The 23,454-nt window shown below is 41.2% G+C and overlaps 1 protein-coding gene across 2 annotated transcripts in view; it reads right to left on the bottom strand.

Annotated features, from left to right (window-relative positions):
- The window catches only part of ano10a (anoctamin 10a), a 31,376-nt gene that overhangs the window by 3,971 nt on the left and 3,951 nt on the right, over positions 1-23,454 (bottom strand). The window contains exons 2-14 of one of the 2 annotated variants that reach the window (XM_042489480.1): positions 22,511-22,559; positions 20,806-20,961; positions 20,533-20,730; positions 17,717-17,851; positions 12,974-13,093; positions 12,316-12,500; positions 11,075-11,459; positions 10,313-10,368; positions 10,115-10,189; positions 9,474-9,662; positions 9,181-9,372; positions 8,629-8,757; positions 4,593-4,709 (exon numbers count right to left, since the gene is read on the bottom strand). In XM_042489480.1, coding sequence (XP_042345414.1) covers positions 4,593-4,709; positions 8,629-8,757; positions 9,181-9,372; positions 9,474-9,662; positions 10,115-10,189; positions 10,313-10,368; positions 11,075-11,459; positions 12,316-12,500; positions 12,974-13,093; positions 17,717-17,851; positions 20,533-20,730; positions 20,806-20,941 — 1,917 coding nt within the window. In that variant the 5' untranslated portion in view covers positions 20,942-20,961; positions 22,511-22,559. The remainder of the gene's footprint in view (positions 1-4,592; positions 4,710-8,628; positions 8,758-9,180; positions 9,373-9,473; positions 9,663-10,114; positions 10,190-10,312; positions 10,369-11,074; positions 11,460-12,315; positions 12,501-12,973; positions 13,094-17,716; positions 17,852-20,532; positions 20,731-20,805; positions 20,962-22,510; positions 22,560-23,454) is intronic. The other variant, XM_042489481.1, reaches the window with a different exon arrangement.

Below are 23,454 nucleotides of genomic sequence, written 5' to 3' on the forward strand. Positions count from 1 at the left end.
TGATACAAGCAACTTTAATAGTGAAGGACAGTCAGTACTTAGATGAAGGCTTTAGAGCATCCCAAACATACTTTGTGGCTGACTGATGAGTCTGCAGGGACGACAAGAAATGGCTGACCTCAGGATCTCATCATGGTATCTTTGTGGACTCAACCTGCTATCAATAAAATGCACCTGTTTTTGTTGTGTGCATGCTACTCCATATCATAACCCCACCCTGTCATGGGACACTGTTCACAAAGCTGACATTAGCTAACTGCTCACCCACACAACACCGTACATGCTTTCCACTATCTGAGTAATCAGAGTAAACTGGGATCACTGGGAAGAGAACACTTCTCCAAAGTGCCAGAAGCCATTGACAAAGAGCAGCTGCTCACATAAGTTACAAAAATGAACTGCAGTCACAGCGGGACCCTTGAGAGGATGACAAGCACGCAGATGAGTTTGACTGAGATGGGCTCTGATGGTTTGTGCAGAAATTCTTTGGTTTTGCAATTTTTTTTCATTTATTCCAATTATTTCATCAGCTGATGTGGTTACATGTGCTCTGTGACTGTGAGGCTGTTTGATGTACTGACATATTCACAGAAATCACACTGGAGGCAGCTTATGGGAGTAAAATCAATATACAGCTCATAGGCAGCAGCTCTGGTGGACATTCCTGCACTCCCACACTCTGAGGCATTGTGTTTTGTGATCATCTGTGTAGCGATGACGCTGCTTAATTAGCATCTTGATATGTCACACCTGTCAGAAAAAGCTAAAGTGCTCACTAACATGGATTTCAGGTGGAGAGATAGCGGTAGGCAGCACTTGTCTATGTCGTGAACCACGCTGGTTAATGTGAATATAATATGAACACAATTAGGGATGATATTGGATTTTTTTGCCAGTATCTGGTATGCTGATATATACCAAACTCATTTGGCGTACAACTGATAGTGATATAGATTTAGACTTTCTCTACCTAATTTTAGTGATCATTGAATCTCTTCTGTAGTGGAATTAACATCATATTCTGCATACTCTTATCATGATGGCCCACCAGCAGATGGAGACATAAAATACAATGCTTTTCTGTGTGTGTAATTTTCATTCAATGTGCAAAATAAGGAAAATACTTCAACTTAGGGTTGATATTTTGAACATGTTCACTATGTCACAATTTATTATGTGATTTAATTTTGTATAAATAATCTGATTCTGCAAAGTAACATAAGCTGTCAGATAAATATAGCAGCATAAAAAGAACAATATGTACCTGTAGTAGAAGTATGATATAGCAGAAAATGGTAACACTTAGTATAGTACAAGTACCTTAATAAGTAGAGTACTTTGGTAATGCACTAAGTTACAATCCACTACTATTGGCATGAATACATTTAACTGTTTTTCTAACTCTAATCAATAAATGATTGATTGAAAACATTTTGAACATCACAATTTACAAGTAACCTGCAAAGTAGGTTAAAAAACACATTTTGAGGTACATATTTAAATTTTTCAATTATTAAGACATGTACTTTGGATGTAAAGAAGGTAGCACAGGGTGTTTTAAGCATCAAAATGGAGTTTGTTTATAAAAAATGTTCCTGTTTAACTTCAGAGGTCCGCTTTAAGCCCAGATTGCCCATAAAGCCAGAAAATGAGTGGAAGTGGTGATGCTGAGAACCCAGCATGTTATCTCACAGATTCACAAACCACTGGAGATAGGATATTAGATGAGTAGTCAACAATGAGAATACCAATAATATCTCTAATATCATCCTAATAATAAACACAAAGCCCTTTAATACTGTCACTTCAGCCTAAAAACCAACATCATCCAAACTCACACAGCCGTGGCTACTCACCCTCCGTGGAGCTTTCTCTGCAGAACCAAGAGACCACAGAACAGCAATGTCAAACCTTCATTTCACCAGGCCATGATAAGCATGTCATCATGGGTGCAGCCTGCGCAGGACTGGAAGTGAACTATCATTGCATGCACGCTGCACGTGTATCCTTCAGAAGAACACATTTCTTACTAGCTGGAACAATGCAGAAATACTCAATTTCTGTGTGTAGTCTGTATTACAGGGACTGGGTTGTGTAAACTATCCTTCTTGGCAACTGGGACCCTCCATGTAGAGAGTCAAAGCTGTAAAATGGCTGCATACTGATGTGCTGGGCGATATGGACAAAAATTCCTATCTGGGTATTTTCAGGCTGAATAGCGATACATAATATATATCTTGGTATTCTCTATGAAATGGGCTACATGCTTAGATGCAAGTCAAAGCCACATTTGGGATGTAACAAGCACTTTATGTGAAAAAATAAATAAAAAATCCCCAATATACTACCATTTGAAGTTGTATGTCCCTAATCTAAGCCAAAATCAAAATTACAAGTCCTTCCTAAGTGCTTTCTTGGGGTTTTTTTTGTTAAATGCCTGACCCCTCTCCTGAATAATGCACAGTCCCTATCTCTAACCACAGATGGAGGCCGGTAACTAGGAGCACGCAGAGACTGCCTCGTCCACTTAAAGTCATGCTGTGACTGAAGTAGAGCAATGAGTGAAGTGAAGCTGTGAGTGAGGTGAAGCTGTGAGTGAGGTGAAGCTGTGAGTGAGGTGGAGCTGTAAGTGAGGTGAAGCTGTAAGTGAGGTGAAGCTGTGAGTGAGGTGGAGCTGTGAGTGAAGTAGAGCTGTGAGTGAGGTGAAGCTGTGAGTGAGGTGGAGCTGTGATTGAAGTAGAGCTGTGAGTGAAGTGAAGCTGTGAGTATGTGAAGCTGTGAGTGAAGTGAAACTGTGAGTGAGGTGAAGCTGTGAGTGAGGTGGAGCTGTGATTAAGAAGAGCTGTGAGTGCAGTAGAGCTGTGAGGGAGGTGAAGCTGTGAGTGAAGTGAAGCTGTGAGTGAGGGGGAGCTGTGAGTGATGCGGAGCTGTGAGTGAAGTGAAACTGTGAAAGAGGGGGAGCTGTGAGTGAAGTAAAACTGTGAGTGAGGGGGAGCTGTGAGTGAAGTGAAGCTGTGAGTGAGGGGGAGCTGTGAGTGATGCGGAGCTGTGAGTGAAGTGAAACTGTGAAAGAGGGGGAGCTGTGAGTGAAGTAAAACTGTGAGTGAGGGGGAGCTGTGAGTGGGGTGAAGTTGTGAGTGAAGTGAAGCTGTGAGTGAAGTGAAGCTGTGAGTGAGGCGGAGCTGTGAGTGAAGTGAAACTGTGAGTGAGGGGGAGCTGTGAGTGGGGTGAAGCTGTGTGGAGAGTGTGAGAGAGGAGCGATAGCATGGCTTTTTGACAGAATGCCATTATGTAAACTGAAAGCAATGGAGGAGCATGTTGTACTGGACATATACTTTTACACCAATATCACAGGGCTGGACAATATATTCCAATGTATGCATATGCAGTATTTAATTTTACACTTGTTAAATCGCTAATACAGTGGATAATAAAGTGTACTACAATTTCTTTATAGGTCATACACAAAGACCTTGGCTAACATGGTCGCTCTTCACTCGAAGTGGACTAATGTCCATGAGTCAAGGGGTTGGTCATGCCAGTTTTAAGGGATTATTTCGCTATATGATTATTTTAAAGGTTTTTTTCATCCTTCAATATTACAATTTTTTAATGTCTTTTTGCCATTACAGAGTTGCCATAAGAAAGAATAACCTTCACAGAATATCATTCAGTCATAATTACTTGTAAAGATTCGACTACCAGTCACATTTTCATGGAACCAGGGACAACAGTCTTGACCTTTGACCTCTAATGCTGCAGTAGGGCCTAGAAGTGTGTGTGTGTGTAGAGTGTTGATGCACATGGCTCAGCCCTGACTCTTACAAACATCAGCAGTGTTGAAGAGAGCGAGACAGGGGACTATTGAGAGTTGAAGACCCGGTCATCTCTGAGTGACAGTGTCTCTGACTATCTATCTTTTCTGTGGTCATTCTGCAGCTCTACTATGTCTTTTCATGAGGCATCTAATGCTGAAAAATCTATATATGATTGTCTTTTGAGTAACACATTTCAGGACATGTGTCTGTGTGAATGTGGAGGTATTTCATATAACATGCTAAGGTTTTTTGTTTTATTGTCAGCACTCCCTCTTTTACAAAACCGATCAAACAGGTCATGATGTGTCTTCTAATAAGAAACTGAAATTCACTTTAAAAGAATCACTTAAAAAATATTATAGAATCTGGTTTATTTGTTATTGATTATGTGGAGAATCATTTTTTTCCAGCATGTTGATTACTTATGGCATTTAGTGCAAGTGATATTAACATTTGTTTTTCTTTTACTGTATTGTTAGTTTTATTTTTATTTGATTTGTTTTTGCTCAAGGATGCTGTTTTAGTTATATTTATTTTTGCCTCAATCCTTGAATCTTTGCAGTACAGACCCACCCCCACATAGTTATGACATTAAGGATCAGCTTCATCAAGACAGAAATTTTGTATTCATCTTGTGCTTGTGCATTGCTGTTGTTTCTATTGTTAATTGATATTGTTTTATTTAATTGGGAAAAATGAATTTTTAAAAAAGGGGAATGACATTGTGTTGAAGCTTGCCTTCATCCATACAGATACTTTGTAGTCAGGTTTTACCTTTTTCTTGAGGGCTTCCAGTGATTCAAACTCCAGGCGGGCCAAATTGATCTGGATGTGTTTGGGAACATCTGGGATGAGGAAGGTCAGGATGAACTTGAAGGCCAAAAGCCCATGCTGAAATCATAAAACAACAGACACGTGGCAGGGATTACAAATACTTTAGATTTAGTTGTTCTCAGCTTTATTTGCATCCTCTTTTTTTTTGAAAAAGTAGTGAGCAGAGCATGCTTTGTCAAAGAGATCAACATTACTTGATTCTGTTTTTATCGGATAGTGTGCTGTAAAACCAGAGGATGAGAAATATCAGGGTGAGACAGACAGTCTCTGTACAAATGCTCTTGAATCTGAATGATGACAATATAAAGCACGAGTTGCACTTAAAGTTTACATCCAACATTAATGCTTCACACACAGAAGATCTAAAGCATTAGCGTAGCTTCAAGGTGGACACCCGAGATTTCATATCTGACCAAATTTTTGCAAACGTTATGATGCCCATCTCATTTCTTCGCAAAATGAGACAGGCACTAGGTCACAGTGACTTTGACTTTTGACTTTTTTATGCTTGTGCCAAGTTTGAGGAAATTCCTCCAAGGTTTTCTTTAGAATCTGCTCAGTGACACTGCCACCTACGAGACACTGAGGCAAGGTCCTATGAGTAGCTACAAAAAGAAGGCAATGGACTAAATGCAAAACTGGAAAAGGACAAAGTCAGTGACAGTCCACTGCATTACTGACTATTCCCTGGAGAAGCCATCCGATTCATCTATGGACTTCCCAATATAGACAAGGAAGACACACTACTCAGACCAATCATCAGCAGCATCAACTCAGCTATTTACAACATCTCCAGATGGGCCATTATCATATATTATACATCACAAACTCACAGAAGTTTGCTAACACCAAAGAAATTCAACATTCATCAATGTTGATCCATTCTTACTTCTACCCAAGACCCAATCTAATATTACTGCTTTCTTGACTTTGTATTTGATTATATGTATGCCCTAAATGGTGAACGAAGGGGGAAAAAAAGCAAGACCAAAGAAACAGTGGACTCAGACAAAACGTCAATCCACTTTTCTTGCTTTCCCACCCAAGAAGCAGTAAAGAAAACTGACTCGTTGTGCAAGGGCCTTAACCCTGAACTCTGAGCTGATGAACCCTGAGATGGAAAACATGAGTTTTCGCATCCCAAGCAGCTGATCAGAGCCACTTCAACCATCTCTGACTATGTTTAATTTGAATTTAGCCTGTGTGAGGTGAATGACAAAAGTCATCATCAATAGAGCTCCAATACTATGATTCACCATGGCAACACATAAATATCTGTATAATACGACAATTATTATTCATATGCATAATAATTGTAATTGCACCACTTCCCAGCAGGTGTGCTCGGCCCCTCCCCTCACAGTTCAAAAAGAAGTTTCAGCACAAGTTGAAAACAGTGTTGCCAACTTGGCGGCCTTGTCTTCATATTAAGTGACCGTCAGGGTAAGCAAAAAATGTTTTCAAATATATTATTATGTGTTTCATTCCCACGTGCACTGAGCAGGACAGTACATAGCACCTCTGAGCACTCTCTCTCACCCTCTCCTTTTTTCAGAGTTGTACATGCCACCACCCCCACACCCCTGTTATAGGGGTGTCATATGCTGTAAAGCCCTCTGAGGCAAATTGTGATTTGTGATAATGGGCTTTATAAATAAAATTGACTTGACTTGAATTGACTTGACTTCCATTTCTGTCAGGAGCACAATTACTTCACCCAACCACCATTCCCTCTCTCCTCTGTAGCACCACCATCGTGCTCACGCAGAGATCAATCCATCCATGCATTTTCGTCTGCTTATCCAAGGCCAGGTTGCGGGGGCAACATGCTAAGCAGAGCACTCCAGAAGTACCTCTCCCCAACAATGTTTTCCAGTTCCTCCTGGGGGACCCCAAAGCGTTCCCAGGCCAGATGAGATATGTAATCCCTCCAGTGTGTACCTGGGTCTGCCCAAGGGCCTCCTATCAGTAGTACCTGCCTGGAACGCCTCCAGTGGGAGGCGCCCAGGAGGTATCCTGATCAGATGCCTGAACCACCACAACTGGCCCCTGATGCAAAGGAGCAGTGGCTCTACCCCGAGCTCCTCCCGGATGTACGAGCTCCTCACCCTATCTCTAAGGCTGAGCCCAGCCACCCTGCGGAGGAGGCTCATTTCGGCCGCTTATATCCACCATCTCATTCTTTCAGTCACTACCAGGAGCTCATGACCATAGGTGAGGGTTGGAACATAGATGGACTGGTAAATCGAGAGCTTTGCCTTCCGGCTCAACTCCTTCTTCATCGCGACAGTCTAATGCAACTTCCGCATCACTGCAGATGCCGCACCAAACCGCCTGTCCATCTCACGCTCCATTCTACCCTCACTTATGAACAAGAACCCGAGAACTCCTTCGCTTGGGGCAGCAGCAGCCGAAACTTCACCTGGTGCTCCAGTTCCCCTGGAATTCCTATGTTCTTTGTTCAGGTTTTAACTTGGAGCAGAATTACTTGCAGAGGTCTCTTCCTGCACATAAACTATTTTTTTAATATTCACATTTCTATAACTATTGCTATATGTTCTGTTATTATTATTGTTTTTCTTTCTTGTTTTGTTTTCTCTCTTTCCTATATATCATTTTGACACATACTAATTAGTAGTAATTTTATTGTTCTTCACAGCATCTGTTGCACGTCTGTCTGTCCTGGAAGAGGGATCCCTCCTCAGTTGCTCCTACTGAGGTTTCTACCATTTTGTCCCTGTTAAGGGGTTTTAGAGGGGAATTTTTCCTCAGTAACAGTGAGGGTCTAAGGATAGAGGGATGCTGTATGCTGTAAAGCCCTCTGAGGCTAATCATGATTTGTGATAATGGGCTTTAACAATAAAACTGACATGACCTGACTCTCCAAAACAAACAGACCAGGCGATTTAAACTGGTAAAAACTGGATGAAGCATTTCATGTTAAAAATCTGTGTTTCTTCTACACTGTTTGGCATGACTTAGACGGACCTCTGTTAATGTGTGCTCACCTTTTTTTCCTCTGGTAACTTCAAATTCAGACGTTTGCTAGTTTCCTTTTTCCACTCCACAACAAGCGGACCCTTGATTTTAACCAGTAAAAACATTGAATAGCGCAGTTTCACATTAAAAATTGGTGTTTTTCTGACATTGCAGGACGGTAGCTACCTACAGTGGCCAATACAAGAATGTAAATGGCCCTATCTAGAGCCAGTTGTTTGTCAACGTGGCGATTTCTGAATATTCTAAGGTAATAAAAACACAACCATTCTTATTTTCAGGTGCTTATAAACTAGATCTTTAATCCTGTTAATAACGTCCTAATTTAATATTCATATTTTCCTACATTTTATACATGGGGCTGCACAGTATACGCAGTGTAAAATGAGTCATCACTAAACTGAGTGAAGTCAAGTTATGTCTGACAGCTAAACTGCTCAGACAGTTTGGGGGAAAGTTTGCATGTAGTTTCATATGGTTTTTTGGTGTTGTCTATAAAATCAGTAGACGGGAGGTATCAGTGTGGAACAATTTTGTAAAGAAGCTTTGGACGTGAACTGGGCCCCTGAATATATTGGTGCATGTCTTTGACTCGGGCCAAAACATCTGCTCATGTTGCTGTTAAATAATTACACTATTGTAGAGTTCAGCAGTTGTAATGTAGCACACTGCAGGGTTTATTATATCCAGAGCACAGTGGGTTACCATTAACAAGAAATGAGAAGTAAATCAGTGTTTATACAGCCAATACTGATCTTTTTTTTAAATCCCTGATCAGCTCCTTTAGTAATCCTGCAGACTGGCTTTGGACATTCTCATTAAAAAAAACCCAGACTTGTCCCTGCTCCTTGAGCATTGGTTGTGCTTTTAGCATTCTGACATGAGACAAGCTAAGCCTTGTTCTATAACAAGTCGTACCAAAGCTATCAGATAGTGCACTAGATCATGCTGCTGGTGTATGAGTGTGTATATAAATTACCTCAATAGCCACGGTCCACAGGATGAGCTGTGTCTCTGAGTCGGGGAACTGAGCTTTGACTTGTGGAGACATGCCTATTAGTGCACAGTTGGTCACAACAGCTATCACGCTCATGGCCTCAAAGGCAAGCTGGACAGAGACAGAAAGACAGCAACAGTCATAAAACAAATTTGTTGAAATGTGTCTTAAAGAGTCTACTGGAGGTCATACACTTACTATGGGTAAGGACTTTATACAGCCCCACCTCAAAAAACTCCTAATTATCCTTTAATCAACTGGCACTGTTAGGATTAGGAACAAAGGTTCATAATAGAAATAATAACAGTATTTTATCCTTGGGGTACTCAGATCACTGTGGTGACAGGAGAGAATATGTGTGTGTTAGTCATTGGTCTTAAGTTCAATCATTCTTTAACCTGTGCTTTGCTCTGCACTTTAAAAATAAAGAGCACTAGGCCATGCATGAAGTTGTTTTACTTCCTGCAACAAATGCTCCCTTTGTGTCAAGAAAAATTTGATCGATCCAGAAGAGATGCAGTCGGAGACTCTCACCTGCCAGACTCCTATGTTTGCTGCCGGGTCAGAGAAGGGTCGTTTGAACACACTGCACATCTTGAAGGCATCAGAGTAAACCTCGGTGATATTGTTCAGCACCACCAGGACAGCAGCCAGAGGGTAGACGCAGGAGAACAGACTGACATAACCAAAAAGCAGGAAGAGCTCCAGGTAGTCATCAAAGGTACCCTGAGAGAGGTAGGCGCGTACACACACACCAATGGACTGTGAAACTCACAGTATAACAAAGTCACGTAAAACCTTCCGTCTGTTTCAGAATGTGTGCCTACCAAGTACGTGCTCATGTCAGCCTCTAGCCGGACCTGCTCGGCTAGAGGAAGCTCCTTCCCCTCCAGGGTTCTTCTCCTCTGGACTTTGCGGATCATCTTCTTGTTGCGTCTCCTCTGGAGCCAGTAGGGCAGGAAGGCCTCCATAAACTGATTCAAGATCTGACTGGTGATCAACAGGGTGGCCAGACTCTGGATACGGACACAAAGAGAGCGAACAACAGAAACCAGGTGGGGGAAGATGAGGAAGGATGGAAAGAGGGGAGGAAAAATACTTAAGGGAGGAGGTGGGATAAATAATAAGGGACGTAAATAAATGTGGAGAAACAGAAAAAAGAATCAAAGAAAGTGAAGTTAGAAATTAAAGAGTGGACAGAGAGGAGGACAGTAGGAAAGATAAATGGAGGGTGGGGAGGCAGCGTGGTGGAGGAAAAAAGAGAAAATTGAACAAAGACAGGAAAGGTAGAAAAGTGTAGAGTGAAGTATTAAAGGGATCAAGGAAGGAAAAAAGGAAACAAAAGTAAATTAACACAAAAAACAAGGGAACAAATCAAAGACAATCAATCAAATAAGAAAAAAAGGAGTGCAGAGAGAAAGCAAAAAGGGAAAGAAGAAACCTGACAAAATAAGTAAAGTAGGCCTACCTGTCTGAGCAGCACCACGTCTTGCATGACAAAGGCGACGTAAAACAGCGAGGCGAAACAGTTGAAGAAGTTGAACTACCAGGAAAGAGTCAGGACAGCCATGATAAGTCTAGTGTTGACAGGAAATGCTGCACTCTGATCACTCAGGGATCAAACTGGCCATGTTATGGAAAACAGAAATACAGGATTTATACTCACTACTAATACTTTGAGGACCAAATGATTCTGATAGGAAGACTCCAGCCTGTGATTTTCTAAAAGCACAGAAGGTAAAACACAATTGGGAAAGGTCAGACAAGTCAGACAGAGCTGAATTTTCAAGATAAAATCCTGTAAATGGTAATATGGTTGAATTTTAGGCTTTTCCAAATGTTCTATTTGCAGTGAATTGAAAACAAAATTCTTGTCTTCAGTCCACTTTAATATGAAATTCTACTACTCTCCATACTGTCTTCTTGAGATTTTATCGTTTTAAACAGGCTTCAAAGTAATAATACGTTTCCTGTATTTTTCTTTTGCCTGCTCTCACTTCTGAATACCTCATGCAGCAAAAGCCATTCAAATGTGAAAATGTTCTGCTCTTCAACATTTATGCTTGTTTTCAACTTTTTTCTTCTTTTTCAAGTACAAAGCACTTATTCTCTCAGCCTTTTCAGTGAACCTCAACAGTTAACTCCCATCTTTTACAATATAACAGTTTAGCTTTCAGCTTTTTGGCAATGTATTTTGGCTCTCAGCTTTTTTTCTTTGGTAATGCAGTTCAGCTTTCAATTCTGCCAGATCTTTAATACAATTCATTTTACTTCTGCATTTTCAGCAATGCTTTTGAATTAATTTCAGCATTCACACACATTTTTTGCAAGGGATGCATTGTCTAGTTCATGTTTTTATACTAAGTCCTGCTAAAGCAAACATTAGCACATGCATGTGTCTGTGCATAAATCAATGGGTGCTACTCACCCCACTCAGTGAGGAACTCAGCAGCATATCTGTAGATGAGATTCATAATCTCTATGACCACAGCATAGATAATACTGGGGATGAACAACAGTATTCCTGTCCAGAAAGTGGGGTCTTCATCATGGACTGACAGGGCCCAGCCCTCCATTTGAAAATAGATCATCATTACGAGGAGAGACAGGTAGAGGCAGAGCAGGACAAAGGGCAGGGACACGAGGTAGACACGCAGCTGTCTCTTGGCGTTGGGGAAGAGAGGCTCCTCACGGCCCGTCACAGGGTTGAATCCAAGGACACCGTGGAAACCAGGCCGAGGTTCTTCAAAGGCTTTCTTCCTGCTCAGTGTACCCCAGTGATAGGCTAGTGAGGCACTGCAACGCTTCCATAACTGGTGGAAGGAAATGTTAAGCCCATCCGTTACTCACCTTTCACTGGATTCATGTTTCTTCAAGCAACAATGTATTAAACCCCTTTCATTATCACTTTATTTATTTATTACATTTCTTTAATAGTCCTCTAACAGAATTCTTAGAATGATGATGTTTTCTAAGAATTTCCCCTTAAAGTTAAGAATTGGTCTTGGGGAAGATAAAAGTTACTTACAAATCATTCTTTCTGTAAGAGAACTTCTAAGGTGAAATACTGTTAGTAGTAGGGAGGAGGACTTCTGAGAGGCTTAAGAGTGTCTTATGAAGAGAAGAATATGATAGAAATACAAAGAGGTAGGAGAAATATTTTCCAAACACTGGATGACAGTGAGCAAATTAAACGCTGCAGATTAGATGGTGCAGGGATAATGTTTGTGGTCGATCTCATTAGAGATTCTCTCACATCTCTCACCCAGCACAATAACAATATAATGCCAGAAATGAAGTGATTGCAACACTAAGACTGCACTACTGGAAAAATGTTACAGTGCTGCAGTGATCACACAAACTGCACTTTCTCATATTGTGATGCAATTCATTTCATTTCCACTGGGTGTCCACATTTCACAGGCTCGCAAAAGCAAGTGTCTGTGACAACCAATCACACCTTTTAAAAGAATGTGTCATACCTAGCAACACAGTCAACCACACCTCCTCAATAAGATGTCTTCCTCGCTCTAAGCAAGGAAGTGAGTTGCTCTGTGTTACTTTTTCCTAAATCACTCCTAAACTAGGACTCGTTGCTAAAAATGCTTAGCTTAAGCTCCTGAGAGTATTCTGAGATTGTTTCTAAGTATGTACAATCACTGTCCATACCTCTAGGATAACAGTGCACCAGACCAGGTTGAACACAGCAAAGACGACATATTTATCATAATCCTCCCAGTCAAACAGGTAGTATGGCACTCCTATGAGAGCCATAGGAAGCAGGGCAAAGGTAAAGTACTCCAGGAAGCCAAAGTAGAGGGCCTGACCCTCACCATAGTAGTGTCTGATGTCATCTGGGGATAGAGAATGGAGAGGAAAATAGCAGGCAGAAACATTTATTTCAATGTGCAAGTCAGTCACAAATATGACAGAGGAAAATTATCATAAAATAATAATTATAAAAATAGGAGTAAAACATCTACAAAGATTGAGTACAACTCTGAGCTGAACAGCAAAGGAGGCATCATGTAATCGCAATGTAGTAATCTTTCCCACACATTCATCCTGACCTGATTAAAACATCTGCTGCCACAAATAGATATAGATATTTTTGAAGTGCTGTTTGGTTTGGTACTTTATTGCAGCATACTCCTCAGAATTTAGAGAGGGCAAACAGAGTGATACAAGTGGATGCACACATTTAAATGAAAGAAGAAGTCCTTTGGTCAGCTACCGCCACACATAGACTGAATCTGTGGAAAACACTGTAACAAAAATGTGGATTATGTGAGCTTGACAATGACAGATAGTTGGTGCTTCTACTTACCAAGAGGCTGAAAGGACAACTTCACCTTTTTGTACCAAGAAAAGGACAGCCTCTTCAGCTCTACTTTTTCGTGGAGAGGAAACACTTGGATCAGGATCCCCTTGGACTGCAGTCTGCGAACTAAGATGTAAATCATTTTTTATATTTTTTGCCAACTGATCTTATGTGATTTAACAATATAACGGTGGATGAAAATGTTGTATGTAGGTAGTTGAGTGAAGCTTATTTGCTCAAAGCTTCAATTATTTGGGAGATGTTTCACTGACTTTTGAGTGACATGAAAAAAGCCTTAGTAAATTTTGTGTGCTTGAATACACATTTCTAGCCAAAAATTCTTTAAGCTTCATTTTATAAAATGAAGGGCAGGCAAACAAAAGCTATGAGGCAGTCAGCTGTACACAGTGCACTTTCAGCTGCAAACATCTCGATATGACGATATGCATTTGTCACCTCTAGGCTGGATTACTGGAACTCCCTATTATTCGGTTGCCCAAACAAATCTCTTAGGTCTTTCCAACTGGTGCAGAACACTGCTGCACGTGTTCTAACGGGAACCAAGACAAGGGACCATATTTCTCCTGTTTTAGCTTCTTTGCACTGGCTCCCAGTGAAATCCTCCTCTTTACTTACAAAGCTCTAAATGGTCAGGCTCATTCCTATCCGTCGCAGCTCATAGTTCCTTACCAACCCTCAAGATCACTGCGTTCTGAAAATGCAGGATTACTTGTGGTTCCCAAAGTCTCCAAAAGTAGGATAGGAACCAGAGCCTTCAGCTACCATGCTTCTCTCTTATGGAACCATCTTCCAGTTTTGGTCAGGGAGGCAGACACCGTTTACACTTTTAAGGGTAGACTTAAGACCTTCCTCTTTGATAAAGCTTATAATTAGGGCTGGCTCAGGTTGCCTGGACCAGCCCATAGTTAGGCTGACATAGGTTTAATCTGCCAGGGGACTTTCTGTGATACGCTGAGCTCCTTTTCCTTCTCTTACTACCGCCATCTGAAAAATCATGCACGTCTGTTTACTGCATCACCCTTACTGCTAAGCTTAGCCTCGTATCTGTGACAGCCGTTTGTAAGCTTAGCTTAGCCTCAGTAGTTCAGCTTAGCCTTGCATCTGTGATAGCCATGTGGCACTGTCACTACCTGGGGCTCGCGATTAAGGAGCCTGGGTCTGTTGAACTGCACTACGCTAATACCCGTTGCCTCTCTGGAGCATTCCTGCTCCCTTGTTTCCTAGTTTTCGCTGATCCTGGCTGTAACCTTGGCTGTGCCTGATCGTGGTGATATCTGTGCTGGTGCTGTGACCCTCCCTGGTTGTGCTTGTGCTGTGGCTGCAATGATACTGTACAGCCTGCTCGCCCTGATCGTGGTCTGGTCCTGGTTGTGCCGATGCCGTGATCTTGTCTTTGGACACCTCCCTATCAATATACGCATGAGACTCTTATCATCACCCTCAACATCATCATACAGTGCATTTAATAATTTCACACCTATCGTTATTGTAATATGACATGCATCTGTTTCTATTATTGCTGTGCCTCTCTTCCCCTCTCTCCCCCTCTCCTCCCCTCTCTCTTACTCTTGCTTTTTTGCCATGATTGTATTTCATTTGTTATTTACAACATCTATTGCACGTCTAACTGTCCTGGAAGAGGGATCCCTCATCATCCTCTACCGCTCGTCCTGAGGTTTCTTCCTTTTTTTTCCTGTTACAGGGGTTCTTTTTTGGGAGTTTTTCCTTGGGTGATGTGAGGGTCTAAGGGCAGAGGGATGTCATACACTGTAAAGCCCTCTGAGGCAAACCATGTTTTGTGATAATAGGCTCTATAAATACGAGGTTTGAAAAAGAGAAGATCTGAACTGTTGAACAATTTCACAGAAAGAAAAAAAAGGCACGTACACACTTGATTTTCATTCATATTCACAATTCACTTCTCAAAGTTTATGGAGCCTGTAAATTGATTTCATACAGTTTAACTTGGTTGCTTTTTTAAAATAATATGAAGTTCATTCTTTTTCTTTGCCTCAGAGTCTCAGATTGCTACTGTGGCAGCCTAAATTTCACTGTTATTTTGGAATGTGTGTTTTTCACTCACACAGGCAGGTAAATTAAGTTGACCTGTTGGAGGTGAGCCATTACCAGAGGTGCAGTCAGAGCCTGCTGTCTGCAGCTCTTCCTCTGTCTGTGACAGTTTCTGCTTTTACTTTCCTACCTGTGGTATCATCTTGGTAGTCTAAACACTAACAAAGTTCCATTAATGAACACATTTCATTTGACTGTTCACGCTGAGAGCTGAACACACAGATACTTTGAAAAGGCCTCTGAGTTGAGTGTCGCACACATACTTGTTTGAGGGGGAAAAGTGGGACATGACTTCTCAATCTCACCCAACATTATACATGTGTTTTACTTTGGACCACTCCATCTCAAAGCCCTGGCAAAACAGATATGTTGGCATGGTAACACTTCAGTGTGGACTTCAAATGATGTTAGATTCAGGCAGACATGTGGGTCTCTAGTGATTAGTTAAAGAAAATCTAACCTTCCTCCCCCACAGAAATCAGTTAGAGTGGACACAGTGTCAAACTGAAGATGGAAATAAAAATGTAACGAGTTGACAGTTCTGTCTGATATCCAGCCAGAAAACCATATAACTGGGCTGAGAATGAAAAGCAGTGTTATAAGGGCCTGTGTCCACAGCATTTTTTTTACGAGCAGCAGCATCTTTTCTCAGTAGTTCCCAATAACGAGAGCGTACAAGGCTGCATGTCACTTCCTAGAGAAAGAGCTATGCCCAGAATCTTTTTTCAGAAAGGCGCTGGTGAAGTCATTGCAGCTCCTTAAGCTTCTGACCATCCTGAGCTGTAAGATGTCAGTCAGAAACTATCACAACAGAGACTGAAACTCTGTCGCAGCTATGTGGACACACACTCTAAGAGTGTAAAGAGTGTGTACTGTGTGCCATAGTGAGTGTGTGGGTGAGTGACAGAGAGAGAGAAGGAGAAAAAGGGAGAGCAGACAGCTGAGAGCAGACGGCTGAGAGCGATCAGAGCAAGAAAACCTGTGATCCATGGCACACCAGTCTTATCCAGATTTCTTTGCTCACAACTCTCATTATTCTTCCAAACAAAATGTACCGCTTTGCGTTGCGTCATCCAGTGCAGACAGAGAGCAATGTGTTTGCGATGGATAAGCAGAAATAAAATTCTTTTTTTTGGTTTGTTTCTTTATTTCTTTTCCAGGTATCCAGTGCTCAGTATTTCAGGGTTTTTTTTTCTAATTTGGAACTTTTAGTTCCAATGTGTCTGAAAGACACACTCAGATCAATGTGTCTGAAAGTGCCATTTAGAGCAGCATTTAACCTTTACTTTTATTTTCCATTCATCTGTTAATTATTTCCCCAAAAAACAATTTATAGTTCAGCTTTTAGAGCCTTTAGTTTTTGAAGTCCAAGGTGACATCTTTTAGTGACTTCTTTTGTAAATGAACATTCCAACACTCAAAGATATTCACATTTGAATTAGTGCTGTGCAATAAACTGATTTTTATCAATTAATTTGAATTTGCTGTTTGGGACGATATTAAAAATGAAAATGCAGATTTTCTCTTTAACTTCCTCTGTCGCTCCCTTTGGGTTCCCATAGTTCATAGTGGGCTATCCCCCTCTATGCCCCCACCCCTGTGCTTATCTCCTTGAGATACACAAACAAAACAACATGACAGCAAGCATAAATGACAATAAAGAGTTTGTTCCCAAAAAAGACACAGTCTCTTCAGTCTTTTGGAACTGATTCGGTTTTGCAGTGTCAGATTCTGAACAAACCACAGTCTGCTGCAAAGTTTTTTTAAAGTCTGTTACAACTAAAGGCAGCAGTATGTCAGCTTTATTTCAACATCTCAAACAGAGGTTGCAGCCAAGTGGGAGAAATGTGTCCCCGAGATGCACAAGATGGCATCAGCCCACAAACAGCCAGAAAAAAGCACCCGACATTAGTAGAACCGTTTTCCGGTTGTGTCCCGTATGACAGGAAAGCTGCCCGATGCAGAGCTGTTACTGAGTCAGTCGCACTGCATATTACTAAAGATACGGTGTCCATATATACAGCGGAAAAGCCTGCAGGCTTATCCACATGCTAAAAACTATCCTCCCCAGCTACAGTATGTGCTACCAGCCGCCCCGCCTCATCTGTACAACTGAACATGTGAAAAGATTTCAGAGAGCTGGAGGGGATGCGGTTTGACTCCACTACAACAGACCTGTGGTCCACTCAGTTTAACACAAACAACAGCATTATTTGTTAACATGAAACTCATGATGCATGACGGCTGTATGATTTCAGGATTGATCATTTTCAATACTCCACTGCTTCAACTGCAAAACTGTTTAATATGCAAAATTGTGCAATATGCAATACTGACTTGAAGCCCTCTACATTTTTCAGTTTACCTTTCTTAATTTTTATTTTTAAAATTAAAGCAAAACTTGTTTTGAGGAATTTCTTTGTCATTTCTTGACTGTTTTTAAGAGGGATAAAAATTAATTAAAATCGTACATTGATATTTTATTTTTAGGCCATATCGCCCAGCCCTAATGATGATGATGACGATGGTTGACAATTAACTTTCTGTCAGTTGACTTCCTGCCTATGCAGATATATTCATACTGTACATACCAAGATATGGTAACCTGGAGCCTATTTGAATTTCACAGTGACAGAGTGAGAGCAGACAGACACTTACTGATAGATTTCCCAGGGTAGAGCTTGGCCTCAGCGTGTCCTGGTACATGAGTCTCATCTTTGGCGCGTAATGTGTCCAACTCATGTTTAATGATGTACTGACACTCAGCCATGCTGAGGAAGGAGTCCCCATCCCCTGCAGAGACAGAGACAGAGCAGATACAAACATCTCAGGACATTGACAACAGAGCCATGTTACTCAGCTCAGAGGCTCTTACACTGAGCTCATCGATTTCAAACTGCAGTCAGTGTGTCAGTTACAATGACAACAGTTCGTTCCGACACTCCCATTCATTTCCAGCTCTTCTGATTTCAGAGTACCTTGCAAGAGGAGTACTGATGATTAGAAAACATCAGTCATAATCCTGTTATATCAAACTGCAGTGACTCATTTGACTTCACCACTTTACAGGTGACGCTTATAATTACTCTCATTTCTGATTTATCTACAGATTATTTGTGATTAATCAGTCAGGTTTCATTCAGTCATGAATAAACTTTTTATGTTTGATACAACAGAAGCTTAAATATGCTTATATGACACATATTAAACATTGTGATACTACACAATACGGTTTCCAGTCTCCAGTCTGTGTGAGATAACGCTACATTCTGGAAGTCACTGATAGTTTGTAGTATTTTACAGAACTATACCTGCGACATCAGCCATTTAAGGCCCAGACACAACAAACCGACTTTAGAGAACAAGCAGCGCTTGAAAGTCTCCTGCTGCGTCCATAGTCTGTATAGCCTGTCTCAGCCAAAAGTTGCACATGAACACACAAAGACTACCACCATTGACCAACCAGCACATTCATTCTGCATCTGCATGAGAGGAAATACCGCTCCATACCAGCAGATGGAGCTTGTCTGTAACTGTCATTCAAAAAGTAAACAGTAAGAGCATCTTGATGCTATTTAGCCAGTTAGCACATTAACAACACAATCTAATGATGAAAGAACACAACATATTTACCAAGAACACAACCCATCAGCAAGCGTTTCTGCTAAAGAGCTCACTGGCTACAGAAAAACTATCTGACCTGTTAGAAAAAGCTGTTTTGGCCTTATTCTAGCTCTTTGTTTACTTTCCCTACTTCTGTTTCACTCATGCTCATGCTCTGAGCTGAGCTGCCGATGAACTGCCATCACTGTCACTGATTATAAATGCTGAACTGCCGAAAAACAGACCCTAGTGCCCACAAGCGGCAACAGTGCAGGACACACCAAGAAGCGACTAGGGCAACGAACACTAATCGACGGCCCAACATTGACCAACAGCTGACCTTCGACTTGGTGTGTCAGGGCTATCAGACGCAATAACTAATTCTTTTGGCTACCTGGAAAACAGTGGACACAACTCAGGAGCACCAAATTATCATATCATGACCTTTTAAGTTAAAGATCCAGTGTGAAGGATTTAGTGGCATCAAGTGGTGAGTTTACAAAACTAAAACTTCACCACTGCGTCAATTGTGTAGGAGGATTACAGCGGCCGATGTGAAACGCAAATAGCCCTATCTAACAGCCAGCATTTGGTTTGTCCATTCTGGGCTTCTGTAGAAACAAGGTGCCAGACAGCATGGAAGAGGACCAACTCCATATGTAGATATAGATAGATAGATAGATAACAGCTCATTCTAAGGTAACAAAAACATGACAAGTTTTACTTTCTGGTGATTATCCACTGATGACAAAATAGTTATGAATATTATATGCAATTTCTGCCAATTGATGCTCCTAAAGCTTACACACCAGACCTTTAATACAGTAAACCCGTAAGCTAGCAGCTGCAGCCGGCAGTTACACAGCAACATGATCATCTATTTGGAGTTGTGTTTGTGTCGATGTGATGAATGTAAGCCCAGTGATGACCCTTTGTGTTTTGTTGTCTACCAACTCCTGATGGAAAAATGTGTCTCTTCACATGCTAAATGCTACACTAAGGCTACATCCACACTAATATAGTTTAATTTTAAAAGTGCCTTTGTGTTTTCAGAAATATTCTCTTTCTGCACTCTACACACAAACCATGACCATTCACACACACACTGGGCATGTGTGTACCCATGTAAAGAGGATGCAGATTGTCTCTCAACAACTGGTTGCATAGTTAAAGAAAATACCAGGAAAGACTAGATTTCTTTGTGTGGACCAACACTGAGGTGGAACTCTTAATGAAAGTGTATAAGATAGTAAAGGCAGCAGAGAACAGCTTAGGAGTCACTGGAAAGCAAAAATAGTCCTGGAGCTGTAATGTTTTGGTTTGACATTTTGTGACTGAACACTAATATAAAACTAATATAAGTCATAGTTTTCAAAAGTCTCCCTTTCTGCCCAACCAAACAAAAACACAAAGGTTTCTTTTTTAGGGGTTCCCGAACACAGGAGTGGTGTGAACGCTAAACATGAATGTAACAAGATTTACAGATTTAAAACGGAAAGGTATTATTGAAGATGTAGCCTGTGCTCACCAGCTAGTCTGTGTCTGTCTGCTGAGTGCTGCTGAGCAGGTAGTGTACAGTTAGTTTCTGTAGCTTTTTTGAACTTTGAAAACAGCTGCCATATGCAGCTAAAAATGACGCGATGAGAGCAATGAGAGTGACTCAGAACAGTGAAGTTGTGGCCCAGACAGATAAACAATAAGCTGTAATGCTACAAAGCTCATTGTTCACTCACTCACCCCCTCACATCGCCACATTGTTTTCAAATGTTTACAGTAAGAATACTGATTATAGCTGCTTTAAGTAAGAACATATTCGGCAGAAATATTTCCAAGACTAAACTGCCTTCATGCAGTTTCCTGCTGGCCTGTACCTTTAAAGTCTTTGAAGTTGTGTTTGTTAGCACAGGTAAAGCCTCTCATGGATCCATCATTGAACTCCTTGAAGAGGCCTACATCCTCAGCACCAGAGAGCAGCCTCTGCCATGTGGCCCCGACCAGGAACATGTTGAGGTTACCCTTCTCCTGACCCTGCACTCCAGGGGCCAGCTGCTCCACCAGCAGCTCAGCACCTGGGAGAAGTGATGGGGTTAATAACACTGAACGGAATGGCAAACAGGGACACAGATTTACTTTAACTTCCACACCTCCATTCTGTTGTTGGTCTCTTATCCTCCTCAGTAGCCATGCAATGGCTTCCTCCTTGGTGTCTGAGGCCAGCTCCAGCACCACCAGAGGAGTGAACCTGGAGCCACTTATGTCTATGGATGGCCCCTGCAGCATAGTCCCCTTTCCCAGAGCACCTGCACAACAAATGAGAGAGAAATCAATGCAGGACAAAATGTCTTGTGGTGCTTGTCTGAGAGAAAGAGAGTATTTTATTTGGCTTAAAGCTCTGAAGGGGCAGAACCCTACTGAGTTTGTGACGGTTTAATGTTATTGTTGGGGTCCAAGCACCAACGGTGTGCAAGGACCCTGTTGAAACTGCTGTTTATTATTATTATTACTATGGGGTTTAAGCCCAAAGGGTTGAAAGTGTTTTGTTTTTGCTTTGACTTCTTTTTTGGTTTTTTCTTCGGGAAAGTTTTCACAAATTCCTGCAAGATGATACAGCCTTTTAGCCAGTCATCACAAAAGTTGGCGAAACTGTCTACATGTCTTCTAGCAACATACTCTGAAAGGTTAATTGATATTGACCACTAGGGGGCACCACAAATACAAAAAATGGGCGTGACATAACAAAAATCGGATTATAAAATATAGCCGCAAGGGTGACTCTGGGGTTCAAGTCAGCATGAATGTTTGAAACTTGAAGACTGTTGACAGTTTATGACAACTGCAATGAAAATAACCAGCAGGTTTTATGATGCTCATTCATTTACATCCAAATCCCTGCTGGGCCAAGCTCTTCTTTGGCAATACTACTTCCTACTGGTCAACTGCAGAAAACTTTACAAACTGTACAAACTACATTCATTCATTCATTCAAGTTTTGGAATAATTAGAGAAACAATGTCTGATTTACAGTCTTATTTGTGTTATGCTACAACCAATTCTGCATTTGTTGTTCAGTGCTCACATCTGATAGATATGTGTTTCCTTGTCCACCAAGACTGTGTTCCAAAAAGTTTTGCTGATAGAATAAAATTTTAAACAAATGTCATTTTACTGTTTTTCACATTATGCAAATTGGAAAAAAAATCAATTTTTGTGGACTTAAATGGTCAAAAAGGTTTTTTTGTTGAGCTGCACAGGCGTGCCAAAATTCAAGTCAATCAGACTTGCTGCATGAGGGCCGTGGCCTTTTGCCAATCACATTTTTAGGTATTAACTACAGTGGCTATGTGGCCGTTTTGAGTCATATTTCGTTTGAAGCATTTGCATGTCATTGCCAGTTATTGGGACAAATTTCATATTTCTATCAGCTCATTTCAGCTCAAAGGAAACTGAGTAAAGGGATCCGCCCCCTCAGGGCCTGAACCCTTATTCTGGAAATCTTAGGGACAGGCTTTCAGGTGTGTCTAGAGCTGCTCCATGCTCCATAGTGCACTCCCAGCAATCAAGGGATCTTATCATTACAAGTGATATCATTACTGTAGAGGGTCAATAAATGCATTCCACAGCCATATGCTGTAAGGGCGGGGGCCTGAGAACACAGCACAGATGAAGTCTACTGACAGAAACAGCTGACAGAGAGAAGGAGGGGCTGACTGGTGGAGGAGGCCACGTGTTTGGAAGACAGGCACTAGTGGAAAAGAAGAGCTGGAAAGCCAGACTGCTGCAGCAGAAATCGGCAGTGTGACAAGCACTGACGGTTTTTCTGGATATGCATCAGGAAATCTCAGTACTCACCCAGATCTGTGTCTGTGAAGGAAACTGCTCTTCCAGACTCTGGACTGATCTGTGAACAGATTAGATTAGAAACAACATGTCTGCAGTCTTAAGTTTCCTGACACAAAGCAGCACAGCAAGCCTGACCTGTACGCCCACTGACGTCACAGTCACGCTGCTTATTGCAGCAGACGTAAACGGAAAAAAAAAAATCATAGCTGAGATTTTTCCAAAATAAAAGCTTTGTTTTTCTATATGCTGTTACGGATGATGAAGACAAAAATCCATAGAGTAGGTCATGGCTCATTCCATCTTATTGCCCCATATGTCTGTTTTGAAGTGGCTGGTTGCTGTAATCCTTAGTTCTTTATTTTAGAAATGGTCCTCTAATGTAGATATTTAAAATGGATATTATTTCAGGTAACTGTATAATTTTGTCTTTTAGTGATTAGACAACATAGGCTGACAGTTGGACTGCGCTTCCTCGGAAAGGGTAAAGCTGTTTTCCATTTTAGTGAAGGCTGAAGCATCTGTACTAGTTATTATGGTAATAGGTAATGAAGTGTATGAACATGAAAAAAAAGCTTGCTCAACTCTTTCATCATAAGCTATTGAAAATATTGTCTTCATCATGCTCTGGGCATAAGACAAAAAGTCATTTAGCTCTGACACCTACAATGACACCTACTGTTAACAGGCAGTGTCTGAGGGGGAAAGCAACAAGACTTCACTGAAAAACATGGAATGTTTGAAGATTAAGTTGAATGAATTTCCTACAAGTGCTAGTCCAGTCTTGCAAACATATACCAACACAATTAACTCTTTGAAACCTGGGCAAATCACTGGGCTTGATTTCTTTTAAAAATATGGGCACAAGGTAATGAGACACTTCAAAAGAAATGATTAAGAAATTAGTAAAAGTACAAGTAAATAACCTGAAAATAAGCACACAAAAAAGAACACAA

The sequence above is a fragment of the Plectropomus leopardus genome, chromosome 7, assembly GCF_008729295.1.
Source record: "Plectropomus leopardus isolate mb chromosome 7, YSFRI_Pleo_2.0, whole genome shotgun sequence".
In the NCBI taxonomy this organism is placed as follows: domain Eukaryota; kingdom Metazoa; phylum Chordata; class Actinopteri; order Perciformes; family Serranidae; genus Plectropomus; species Plectropomus leopardus.